We start from the raw sequence: 13,694 nt of genomic DNA, 5'->3' as shown, positions 1-13,694 counted from the left end.
TTGCTGAGTTTATAGGATATTATTTCATCTGGCTTCCAATTTAACCTTCTACCCTGCGTCTGCCGCAGTGGCTCGCTGCAACGCGCTGACTGATCCCCGGGGAGTTGTTCTAATGTGGACTGTCTGTTCCCAAATCATTTGGACAGGTTCTACCAGTTACGGTTTAATATGATGCTGCCCTTGAACGCTCGTCAGTAAATGTGACATGACTGCAACGGATTGGATGTTAAAAATGAAAATTATTAAAGAAAACCATAAAAAGTTTATGGAGACAGTCGCAAAAATGATTGGGTTCGTGTGAATAATGTCAATGGGAGAAGTGCCGTTACTGCCGTTCACCAGAAATCTCTTGCTGACATCTGGTGGACAAGTTGAGAATGACTGCATGAGCAGAGGACTTATGTTTAGCTAATCATGGAAATTGTTTAAGGAAGATAGTTAATTCTCGTAGAGGAATTAAAAGCTATTATTTATAACAATAATAAAAAAACAACCTATGGGGGAGATTTATCAAATCTTGGAGAGAGATAAAGTGGAGAGAGATACAGTTCCAACCAATCGGCTTCTAACTGTCACTTTATAGGCTGAGCTAGAAAAATGACAGTTATAAACTGATTGGTTGCTATGAGCAACTTTATAACCTTGGCTTGATACATCTCCTCCTAACTTGGTTATACCCTCTCACCCCAAATGCATTGTTCCTGTCTCATTAGCCATATAATAATAATAATAATAATAATAATAATAATAATTTTATTTATGTAGAACTTTATGTAGAACTTTTCTCCAATTGGACTCAAGGTGTATGTGTTGGCTGGGAGGTTACTCAATACTCCTTTAGAATGTAAGCTCTCACGAGCAGGGACCTCTTCCCTCATGTGCTTCTCTTTACATTTTCTTCTACTCCTTTCTCCCCATAAGGGCACCTAACACGTGACTGCCAACTCCCGGCTGCTTATTGTGAGTGCTCTAATCGCTATTGCAGCAATGTATATAAGTTGTGTCCTTGTCCTGCACTGTAATGTACTGTAAGTTACTTGTTTCCTGTTCACTTATTAGTTCTATGTACTATGTAAGGCGCTGCGGAACACTTGTGGCGCCATATAAATAAAGGATAATAATAATAATAATATAAAGAAATACTTGGCCAAATCTAAATGCCACCTGTGATTGGCAGGTCTCTGACTCACTGGGCCTGATTCAGACCCGATCGCTCTGACAGAGTGCTAGCCGGGCTTTTTTTTTTTGTAGCGGCCTCTTGGCCGCTCGCATAGCTGTGGGTGACCACCCACAGCTATTGCGAGCGGCCAGGATGATGGTCACGATGGTCAAGACCATCGGGCTTGCGACGAGACCCTTGTGGTAGGGTCTCGTGGCCGCAAGCCCCAGAGAGCTTCTGGCTCTAACAGAGCCGGAAGCTCTCCCACTGACATCACTTGTGATGTCAGTGGGGCCGCCCCCAAACGGTAGGCGTTCTCATGGGAAAGCCTCCGTTTGGGCAGCCACCCCCCGGCCCGCCCACCAAAGGGGGTGAGCTGTCACTCAACATCGACAGCTCGCCCCCTTTGGTGCGAGACCCGGAGCGACGGATTGCCCGTCGCTAGCCGGGTCTCGCGCATGCGCACGACGGAGCCGGCTCCGTCGTGCGCATGTGCTGTGGGCCTCCATCGACCCGGTTGCGAGCGCTCAGCGTTTGCGACCGGGTCTGAATCAGGCCCTCTGTTTCCACCTCACATGCTACAAAGTTTATGCATGCACTATATATAGTTTCTCACTGCCCAGAGAGCTCTGCTGCTTTGTGATGTGACCTTGTGCAGCAGGGACCAGGAACAAATACAGTTAGTATGTGCAAAACCAGCAGTTTCAATTGTTATGATGCTGCTGCTGATTATGCAGGAGCGAAAGAGGAGCTAATAAGAAAGTTATAATAATAAAAAATACCCCCAATGGGTTATGAATAATATGTAAAAAAAAAATGCACAAAATAACATAACAAATGATATGGAATATACATTTCTGTATGTGAGTTAGAGAAGATGGTGAGAACAGAGCAGCCTGTAGCCAATGGACTGGCACGCTATAGCAGATTTTGGTTTTGAGGTAGATCAAGACCCATGGTGAGAATACTGCATAGGTTGGTTCCAAGGTAATCACAAAGCCAACTAGACTATATTTGCCATCAGTGGTTCTTCCCCCTAAACAAACCCCATGGGGCTCTTTCATTGCGGCTTTGTGATTGGTCCCCCCACTCAAAAACCTCTCTGTTTTTTTGCCTGGAGCTGTTGGAGCAGTGATTGACAACTTGATGCCCTAGAGCCGCCTACGGTCTTCCAAGCCTTGACTTGCAGTCCCTAGACTCCTGCTATAGATTGTTCTCTTGAATTTTCGGCGACTCTCCCAGGCGCCCGGAAACGTAGGCAAGTCTCCTGGAGGCCCCATGACCGCCCTTTTCCTGAATGAAGTGGGCTGTCTGGGCGGCATGATGGAGCGATTCACACATCATAGCGGAAGCAGGGCAATGGTGACGCAGTTGTGGCAATACCCACTCTGTTGCGCCATGCCCCCAGCACCTCCTACCTGGCTGCTCCCTCCCTTGGGGATAGCCGAAGAGACGGCATGATTTTATGCATAATGTTATTTCTAAAAATTGCAGGATCGGATATCCAAATCAATAATACCTCTTTTCCACCAAAAACCCGGGTCTGACCCCATTTACACTCCACATTCAATCTGGGTTACTCCCAGGTCAGCCCTGTTCACACTGAACCCAGGTCTGCCCTGCTAAAGTTGTGAGGTCATAAATAGTGGGAGGTGACTGCTCCACAACCACCAATTAGCTCATTTTAGGCATGACCCAGGTCGGATAACCCGGGTTGCACCGTTTACACTGCACCATTACCCGGGTCCATCCTGGGTCCGATCCTGGTAGTTACCTAGGTTGGATTGCTGGGTCACTTGGCCCGGGTTATTTTCAGGGACCCTTTTACACTGAGCTGTGATCCTGGTGTAAAAGGGGTGTAAATGAAAGGTGTCTGTGAGTGTAAAACCTAATTCACCCCATGTTATTCCATAAACAGAAAAAGTAGTTTACAAAGAGATTTATTGGAACTAGGAAAATACAGATAAAGCACTATACATGGGAGGTTTTTATTTGACCACAAAACACTCCACTGTAATAGATATTTAATCAAACAAAGTTATGTTCTTATGAGAAAATATGTCTCAATTAAATAGGAAACTCATTTGTGTCTTAAAAAGTAAGAGGAATTGAATATTTATTATAAACATCAGGAAACAATGTGGGACAGGACGGAATATGAAGAACATCTCTCATCTGATTTAGAGGCTGTATAAAATCACATGCCTGTAAATTACGGGTCAGATTGACATAAAAATACAATCTGACATTTTCCTGAGCCATTACTCGCTGTCTGCAAAACATTTAATGGCCACTAAACGTCAAATGCAAGATGCTCTACATGACAGAACATCCATTATCATTTCACAAACACAAAGTCTAAAAGTTTCATAAACTTTGTAGAACCACCAACGATGTTAGGACTCTAAAGGAAGATATGTATCAAACCTTGGAGAAAGATAAAGTGAATACAGATAAAGTATCAACCAATCAGCTCCTAGCTGTCATTTTTCAAACACAGCCTGTAAAATGATAGTTAGAAGCTAATTGTTTGGTACTTTGGGCCTGATTCAGACCCGCTCGCTAGATGCGATCGCTCGCTCTTTGCGTATGCAAATCCAGTGCACGCCCTACAAGTGAAGCGATCGCTCGTCAAGGCATTAGCATTTGAGAGTGAAATCCCACCAAGTGACGTGTACTATGACGCTGCCTTTTAATTATGCACGCCTCTTAAACGCCGTTGAAGTTCATAAGCACACCTGCGCTCGCACCTCCTGTTCCCCCGTTACTAGTGGCCTGCCCCTGTCACTACCCATAGCCGGCTTGACCTCACACTCATTCAGCTGGGCAGTCTATGCTGGACGAGCGATTGCTTTCCCATCGCTCATACTGGTTTGCGCACGCGCAATACGATGCAAGCGCACATTGCGAAACATCGCTCGCTATGAGCGATCGCTTGCTAGCGAGCGGGTCTGAATCAGCCCCTTTATCTCTCTCCACTTTATTTCTCTCCAAGCTTTGATACATCTCCCCCTGACTGAGGAAGATTAAGTTCTGGAGCCTCACAGAATCCTGGGCCTTCCATTTTGGAGTCCAGGATCCTAACCCTCCCCTTACCCCTCAGTTCCTGGTGTCTAAACCTAATCCTCCAACCTAGTGCCTAAACCTAACCTCCCCCTCCCCGCACCCTAAACTTAATCCTCCCCCCTTAGTGCCTAACCCTAAACCTCCCCCCTTAGTGCCTAGCCCTAACCCTCCCCCCTTAGTGCCTAACCCTAACCCTCCCCCCTTAGTGCCTAGCCCTAACCCTCCCCTTACCCCTAATTTCCTTGTGTCTAAACCTAACCCTCCAAACTAGTGCCTAAACCTAACCTCCCCCTCCCGGCACCCTAAACTTAACCCTCCCCCTTAGTGCCTAACCCTAAACCTAGTGCCTAACCAGGGGCAGATTGGGATGGAGAACCATGCCGAGAAACTCAAGGAAGCAGCCCTAAACAGATCCCACTATTGAGGGGGTGGGATCTGTCAAGGGGGGTGGGATCCCTCCTCATCAGGCCTGATTCTAAATTGGACACAGTTGTGGCCTTTGTTGCAGTTGTGCCTGTGACCCTTCCCTGGTGTACAGTCCTGTTACCCAATATGCAGTAGCTGAGACGCCTATAGTCAGTGTCTGCAGACCCTGCAATCATGCTTTGTGCGTCTTTAGATGCCACCATAGGTCGTACCATTAGAACTATCACCAGCCCTATGCTAGGCACAGATCATCCATCTGAGTATGTCGTGTTAATTCTCGCACCCTGCACCTGTTAATAAAACTTGTGCAGTGCCTCTTTCTTGCCTGGGGTGTCATGTCTGCTCTGGTGCTTCTAGCACACAAGCTGCTTAATCTCAGCAGTTTGTTGTAGCAGCTAGAAGCAGAGCACGACACCCCAGGCAGGATAGAGGAACTGCACGGGTTGTGACAGGTGCAGGGTGCTAGAAGAAAGACTAATATGGCTTCCAATGTGAGCAATTCAGCGTCTCTATAGCCAACCCCCTGTAACCGCCCAGGAACGCCCAACACATTTCTAGTACACTTCTTGGTGCATACGTCTGAATCCGTACTGCAACTCTGTATGAACTTCATCGGGACACAGGCGCGGTGTAACTCAGGCACATGCGCAAGAAAAAACACATTGGCTCTGACAGGAAAAAAATAAAAACATATTGGCCCCCACAAAAAAAGTGAATGTCCCTCGGCTAGGGGCATTCACTACCCTAGCCGAGGGTATGATCTGGAGGCAGGGTGAGTTATGGGTATGTTCCAGAGGTGGGGGTGGTAGTTGGGGTAGGTACTGTATTGTGAGGCCAGTGGGCAGGTCTGGTTAGCCAATCACCCCCTCCAGAACCAGCACCTGAAGCACGAGCTCCATATACTCTGCTGCTGATGGGGTCAGGATGGGAGTAGTAATGGTAGTGGGAAGCAGGGGCCAAGATAGGAGTAGTAGTGGGAAGCAGTGGGTAGGATGGGAGTAGTAATAGTAGTGGGAAGCAGGGGGCAAGATAGGAGTAGTGGGAAGTGGGGGCAGAATGGGAGTAGCAGTGGGAAGCAGGGGGCAGGATGGGAGTAGTAGTGCAGATCAGGGGGCAGGCTGGGAGTAGCAGTAGTGGTGGAGCAGAGGCAGGTTTGGAGTAGTAGTAGTGTGGGGCAGGCTGGGAGTAGTACTGTGGAGCAGGGGGCAGGGTGGTTGTAGTGGTGGGAATACGCAGGCAGGGTGGGAGTGGAAGAGACTCTGCGGGAAGAAGCTGACTAAGAATTACCTCCAGTCCGGGGTCACCTCAGTTAGCTCACCACAGCTCATGGGTCCCGGCCACTGTCCCTCTCTCAGCGCTGACAGCCACAGCTGCACATAACTTTCTCACGTCCCTGCGTGGTTCACTTGTCTCCCCCAACCTCAGGGGCCGGCACGGCCCCGTCCATCCCACAGAGACAGGGAGGCTGACGGCAGGCAGCGCTGCAGAGGCTGAGGGGGATGCTGCACAGCAATGGTGAAGCCGGGAGCTTCCGGTTTGCGTTCCACTGTGGAACGCAAATCCTGGAAGTGCGGCAGTCGGTAGGCAGTGTCGGCCCGGCCCGCTCGTCAGTGTCAGTCAGCCCAGCAGAGGGGTTAATTGGACCGGCCCAGCGGGAACTTTCCCGGCGGCCCAATGCGCCCATGACCCAAAACCTAGCCCTCCCCTTAACCCCGCTACTTACCTTCGGGATGACGACACCGGGATTTTGATAAGTGTCTGGATTCCGACGTCGGTATTCTGACCGCTGGCATCCCCTTTTGTCGGGATACTGAATGCAGGGCCGTAACTAGGGTGGTGCAACATGTGCCACCGCACAGGGCACCACAGGGAGGGGGCGTTGTCCGGGCCTGTCAATTTTCCGTTTATAATCATCTCCTGGCCACCCCTATCTCCTCCCTGTGCCAACTCCCCCTCCATCTGGCCCCCTCCCCAAGCACCTTCAGTCACATCCACTTTTATTTAACACACACATTTCAAAATACTGTCATGCTGTCACCTCTCACATTGCAGTCAGACACATTATGGAGCTATGTGTCCAACAGTTTTTGATGGCAGCCTTGAATACAGCCGCTGATGTCCGACCCAGGTTTTACCAGCAAACCTCGAGTACCCTTACAGGTGAGTTTAGCCGCCACGGCAGGGTACATACACGCATCTCACTGCCGCTGACATTTGATGCGTATACACTACAGTACAAGCAGCGCTATTTCTATACCTTAAGTAGCTGATCTACATTTCCGGTTCCAGGCTTGTGCATGGCTGTACTGACGGACAAATCCTGCTGCAGGTGCAGCTTCACCAACGCTCTCCTACATCTAGACTTGGTGAGTTATACTGCGTAATCATTGTGTATCATCACTGCAGCCATTGGATTCACACTCTATTTGGCAGTGACACCTGGATAACAGAGGTGCAACGGGATTGGTACCCCATCACCATCGTACAGGGCAAAACAGATTGGTCATGCTCCTTCCTTTTTTCTGGCACAAGGCTCAATAGAGACTACTTACGGCTCTGACTGACCATATCCCCTTAGGATGGCTGGTTTATTGTCTACAGAGCAATCGGGATTGGGCTGAGGCAGCAAATTCGTGGAAAGAGATTGGTGAAATAGTGGCCAATGATGAAATAGTGCTCAAGGCTTTGAAATGTACAGAAGTGGTTGTGATCATCTTGTGAATGAAGCACATTTTTGTATTAATACGGGTGATGGGTCACTAGCTGTGTTAAAGTTACAGTCACAATCACGGTCTAATAGACAAATTTAACCCAGGTCGGTCTCCGCTGGACTAATAGAGTGAGCCCCAACAGCGAGCAGATGTGTCTCAGTTGGATTGAGGAGGAGGATTTTGTCATAATCTGAGGAGAGGTGCCGCCATTTGCCATAATGTTTATGAGAGTGTTTTTATCAGTCCACCATTTTGTCAATGATTTTGTGACGTGGTCTTAGGAGCTGATTCAGGCCCGGAAGCTAAGCTGCGCTCTCACGCAGCCAAAAGGGGCCGGGTATGCAAATGCCGCGATCGCACTGTCTGGTGTAAGGACGCCCTCTATGCCTTAGAGAGCGACAGCAGAGCAAACGCACGCCGGTATAAAGACGCCCACCTTTCTCTCTTAGCACAATCGGATACATCGAGAGCCATCGGAGCCGCACGCAGCGCTTGAGGTTGACCCTACCCCACCGCAAGCACTGCGATCAGTGCTGTCTAAAATACAACCAAGTGACGTGTACAATGACGCTTCTTTGCTAATTATGCACACCCATAAAACGCCGTTTAGACGCCCAGACACGCCTGCGTTCGCACATCCACTCCCCCGTTCACAAGCACCTTCCCCTGTTACCACCCACAAACGCCACTATCTGTCACTCAAATTAGCGTCCAGTCTGTGTACTACGAGCGCACAAAACACAGTGAGCGGCTCGCGCATGCACATATTGATGCTTATGCATGCGCAAACGTGCGATTATCGGCCATAGCGTGCGTTCGCATCATAGCGAGCAGGTCTGAATCAGCTCCTTAATTCAGGATGAGCATAGGGCATCCACATCTTACTAAAGAAAATTTAATGTGATCGTAATTTTTTACGGGCATCAGAATTTTCTGTTTGCAAGCACAATAGTGAGCCATTTAGTCTACACAGATAGAAGATAATATTTTGGATCTATACAATATTACACAACAACATGTATGAGTAAATGTATATTGGTTCAAACTGTGGTTTTTTTTTTAGAAACAGCCATTTACCAGCTCAGTGAATAACTTACTGTCTTAGATAACAAAGTCAAAGTCAACTGAGATGGAGGTCGAGAGATTTTATGGCTATTGATTAAAAAGGCAGAGACGGTAAAATCTGTCAATACCACACATAAAGCAACAAATATCTCCAAGGTTAGTTTACACCACCTTGGCTTCTGGTAAGCTTAGGTAGTCATATATTTGATCAATAATATACTGTATACAGCAAGGGCGTTGAAACAATTGTGAAAAATTTTATAAAAAAAATAATTTAAAGCCCCAAGTCCTGAGGTTTAAATAATTGCGAACGTCTCCGGCATGTAAATTTAAAAAAATAAAATAAACGACCAAATGTACAGTGCGCTTTCTGTTTTTCTGGGCCTCATTGGGCTCTAATACGTGCACATCTGCGATTTATTTCGGATTCGTAGCTGTGAATATAGGCAAATGCTAGTTTCAATTTATATGAGAACACAGCTACACCCAATATGACTAATTTGATGGCCATATAGGGAGGGGATGTAGTGATAATCCCGGCATGCCGATGATCTAAATACCAGCGCCGGAATCCTGACAGCCGGCATCCCAAATGTAAGTATCGGGAGTTAGGGGAAGGTTAGGTTTAGGATTTGGCACTAAGGGTGGAGGGTTAGGGTTAGGATGCGGGGAGAGGGAGGTTAGGTTTAGGTACTAGGTGGGGAGGTTAGGGTTAGGATGCGGGGAGAGGGAGATTAGATTTATGCACTAGGTGGGGAGGTTAGGGTTAGGATGCGGGGAGAGGGAGGTTAGGTTTAGGCACTAGAAGAGGAAGTTAGGGTTAGGATGCGGGGAGAGGGAGGTTAGATTTAGGCACTAGGTGGGGAGGTTAGGGTTAGGATGCGGGGAGAGGGAGGTTAGGTTTAGGCACTAGATGAGGAGGTCAGGGTTAGGATGCGGGGAGAGGGAGGTTAGGTTTAGGCACTAGGTGGGGAGGTTAGGGTTAGGATGCGGGGAGAGGGAGGTTAGGTTTAGGCACTAGGTGGGGAGGTTAGGGTTAGGATGCGGGGAGAGGGAGGTTAGGTTTTTTACACTAGAGGAGGAGGTCAGGGTTGGATGCGGGGAGAGGGAGGATAGGTTTAGGCACTAGGTGGGGAGGTTAGGTTTAGGCACCAGGGAGTTAGGGTTACCACTGTCGGGATCTTCACTGTCGGGATGCCGCTGTCGGTATTCTGACCAGTGGCATCCTGACAACCAGGATATCATACCCAACCCTATGGGGAAGTCTGATAGACCTGTAATGGCATGTTGGAGGTCTGATGGTCATGTGGGGAGGTCTGACGGGCATGTATGGGACACATGGGCAGCACGCATGGACACATGAGTAAATCTAAGGGGCAAGTGTTTAGGTCTGAGCGGTATGTGGATAAGTTTGAGGTGTATGTGGGGAGGGTTGAGTTCACTTATAGAGTTCACGTGAGAAGTACTGTACATGTGGGATTTTAGGGAGTGGGGGGATTATGTGACAAGTGGAGGTGTGAGGTCATGTGGGGCTATTTGGAGCAAGTGGTGATCTAAAAAAATGTCTGGGTGCTGGGGAAGCATGGATATACCCCCTTATTTAATACGCACGTTGCAACCCAAGTCAGTTAATCTGTCACTGCCACCACCGCCCCTCCCCCCTTCCTCTCAGCACCCCATAATCTAAGGGACATGTAGTGGAATTTTGGAGCAAGTAAGGAGTCTGCGGGGCCATTTTCAGATGAGTGATGTGAGTGTGTGCCAAGGTTGGATTTGGACTGTTTTTCATGCCTTAATATGAAGAAAAATGTGCGGACCTTCTGATTGTTGCAGAGCCACATATATGGTTCTTGAAGTTTATCATGTGAGCTAAATTTACATTCTGGTAGCCAAAGGAGGAACTATCATACATAATATGAGGTAAATGTATACTTGAACCCTAAAAGAATAAAAGTGTGGAAGTGACTTGTAGACATAACAGGGAAGTTAGGGCCTGATTCAGAGCCGGACGCTCTTGAAGAGCGCTCACTCTGAATCAGGGCGTTTCTCTTTTTGTTGGTGCGGCCCCCTGGCCGCTCGCTAAGCTGTGGGTGACCACCCACAGCTTTTGCGAGCGGCCAGGTGACGGTCCATCGCGGCTTGCGACGAGACCCTTGTGGTAGGGTCTCGTCCGTCGCAAGCCCCAGAGAGCTTCCTGCTCTAACAGAGCAGGAAGCTCTCCACTGACATCACTGGTGATGTCAGTGGTACCTCCCACAAATGGCAGGCGTTCCTTCGGGAACGCCTCAGTTTGTGTAGCCACGCCCCCTGTCCGCCTCCAAAACGGGGCGAGCTGTCAATCAAAATCGCCAGCCGCCCCCTTTTGGTGCGAGACCCGTAGCGACTGAACGCTCGTCGCTGGCCGGGTCTTGCGCATGCGCAAGCCAGAGCCGGCGTGCGCATGAGCAGTGAGGGACCGTCGACCCACTTGCGAGCGTTGTGCGCTCGCGAGCGGGTCTGAATTAGGCCCTTAGAGTGATTTCAGAAAATTGCAGTGAATATACCTGCATATAATATTGTGAAAATCTGAAAGGGAATTGGCCAAACAAAATGGCTGCTATTAGCAATGTAAACTGCATATGGATCGGATATTCCAGGAATGTTTAGGCGACTCGTGTATTTTAGCTGGCGTAGTCTAAATAATATTTCACATTATAACGCGAGAAATTCTGACAACGCCACGAGTCAATAAAAGAGGCCACGGAAAGTTTTGCTTTCGATTACTTGCCTCTTATCAGTGCATGATGGATCTGTTCTGACACGTTCTTTGGTTACTCTACCTATAATCACTCTCCTGGAATCCTCCCAGTTGTGAAATCCTTGTGCCAGACCTGTGTGACCTTTCATTTATAAACTGAGGAAGTCTTCTTGTTTACATACCTGGCCTGGGAGGGGCCCTACCTGAGGGAAGATAATGTTCCTTATCGCTGTACTTCTGAGGAAAAATCCTCAGTCTGAAGCCAGAGCAGGATGGAACCAGCACCCAGGAAAGGCTTCTACATTCAAGAGATTAATAAAACCAAATGGGAGGTTCCGCTACGCTACAAAGACCTGAGAGCTGTAGGTTCTGGGGCATATGGAACTGTGTGGTAAGTTCTGAACACATGACTCTTGGAATAAGGTACCACAGAGCCTTTCTGAAAGCTAATGTGAGCAGGCATGGGCAAGTTACAGCTCTACAACTGCTGCAGAACCAGAAGTCAGAAGTGTGTGTGTGTGTAATTATATATATATCTGATGAAAGACTTAGGGGTATATTTATTATTTACTAAAGGTCGATTTCATTTGTTCAAAATCGATCTGTGTTTCTGGAGCTAAGTCATACATTTACTAACAGATAATTTTATTTTTTTAAATATTAGTAAATGTGTGATTTACGGGCCTATTCATGATGTTAATTATCGAGGTCTGAATGGACCACGCTAATTAACACACTGACTCGCCGCGGATGCTGGAGCAAGGTGAAAATGTTAATTTTCACCTGCTTTTGTAAAAATTAAGTGATGATGAATAGGCCCCTTAGCCACAGAAACACAACATCAGGGTTGATCGATTTTTATCGATTTTAAATCCATTATAATCGTCCTTTAGTACATATGTCTCTCATAGTAGCTTCTACGCTATGTAGATTCTTGTGCAGTGTAGTTTCCACAATCTGGACACATTTCTTGTTTTGCAGCAGAAATAATCAGCAAACCCTGACTCCATCCCCATGAAAAGATGCTTTCACGCTGTAATTCCTTCTAGCAACTGTGTCGTTGAGGAATTGAGATAAATTATAGGGGATTTAGTTTAGGAAACAAACAACCTGTAGATTTCACCGTGGATTTATTGCTGTTGCTGCTGGAAGTGATTGTATAATGAGCTCGGTTCTGCTGATCTCCTCTACAGTAATTACCTATTAATGACACGGTTACCGTTCAGTAAGAATGATGCAGAAATCTTTTACTTACTCTGCGATTCCTTCATTCGCCGCTGTCTGTGTTGTAAAATTTACTATAGGAAAAAGAACCAATATATCAGACGGTCACAGAGTGATTGGAACGCTTTGGCATCTGAAACAATAACAGTTATCATTGTAGATTTATGTTACTTGTAGAATAAATCAGATAGCACATGGTAAACTATATGAAGAGATACTAGAGAATATGTTTTACTGTGCATGACATTTTATGTATTTTTTTTTAAACTTGAAAGATGACATTCATAGGTTATATGCAGATGGAGTAACCGGCCAGAATGTCGACAGTCACTGAGTCGACATTCATAATGTCGGCACCACAATGTGAACAGTAGAATGTCGACATGGTTCAACATGTCGACCTGCGCCATGTCGACATCCTCAGAATGTCGACTTGTTCACAGTGTCTTAATCATACATGCCTACCCTCCCAGAATTCGCGGGAGGCTCCCAATTTTTCGGGTAACCCCCCACAGCCCCGGAAGGATAGGCACTTCTCCCGCATTCTGCCGGCAGAAAGGGGAGAATTTCCGCAGCGATCACGGGTCTCCGTGCAGGGGGCGGGGCTTAATGACGTGATTCTCCATGAATCGCGTCATTTGGCAGCGCCCCCTATTTAAATTTGAGCCAATTGCGGGACTTTGCCACAAGGGGGCAGGGCTTAATTATGCAAATCATCAGGCCCCGTCGCCCATTGCCACCCTCCTGATTCTCTTACCCGGGCTTCTTACAGGACGAAAAAACAAAAGGTAGGCAAGTAAAAACTAATATAATGAGCATTTGTTTTTTTGTTTTTTATTAATTGTTTAAAATAAGTTTTCAGATTTTTTTAATTAGAAAAACGTCTGCTTTTATTTTTTTATTTATTTTTTTCTCGTGGCAATGGCATGCTAACGATATGGATGGGAATAGGTAATGAGTAGGCAATGTCTGTTTGTTCCCATTGTCTCTAAAATCCCAGGAAATTATGGACAAAAAACTGCATGAAATTGTTTTCTTTTAAAACTGACATCAACGGTAAAAGACTCTGGGGCCTATTCATCATAACTAAACTTTCTCTGTAGGTAATTAGGTTTAGAACTCGCACGGAGTTCTACCTAATTACCGGAGGAATTCATCATTCCTCCTCCCTATAAGTATCTAGTCCGAAAAGCTGTCATTTTTGCGATGACAGCTTTTCGGGAAATAGATAGTTTTCCCTCTCTACACTAACTTACCGCAGCTGGAATCCGTGCTGCACATGCGCTGTTACATCTATAAAACCAGC

The 13,694-nt window shown here is 47.0% G+C and overlaps 1 protein-coding gene and 1 long non-coding RNA gene across 2 annotated transcripts in view; one reads left to right on the top strand and one right to left on the bottom strand.

Annotated features, from left to right (window-relative positions):
• LOC148473341 (uncharacterized) overlaps positions 1-11,316 on the bottom strand; it is a 67,230-nt gene extending 55,914 nt beyond the window's left edge. The window contains exon 1 of the long non-coding RNA XR_015872978.1: positions 11,195-11,316. This is a non-coding gene — a long non-coding RNA (uncharacterized LOC148473341). The remainder of the gene's footprint in view (positions 1-11,194) is intronic.
• Positions 11,218-13,694, top strand: part of LOC148473340 (mitogen-activated protein kinase 12-like) — a 46,909-nt gene continuing 44,432 nt past the window's right edge. Inside the window, exon 1 of the mRNA XM_088459773.1 lies at positions 11,218-11,555. Coding sequence (XP_088315899.1) covers positions 11,437-11,555 — 119 coding nt within the window. The 5' untranslated portion in view covers positions 11,218-11,436. The remainder of the gene's footprint in view (positions 11,556-13,694) is intronic.

This window comes from Taudactylus pleione, unplaced genomic scaffold, assembly GCF_031769625.1.
Source record: "Taudactylus pleione unplaced genomic scaffold, aTauple2 ptg000934l, whole genome shotgun sequence".
NCBI classification, from domain to species: domain Eukaryota; kingdom Metazoa; phylum Chordata; class Amphibia; order Anura; family Myobatrachidae; genus Taudactylus; species Taudactylus pleione.
Note: the sequence above shows the minus strand (reverse complement) of the source record. Positions and strands in the feature narration are given on the sequence as shown.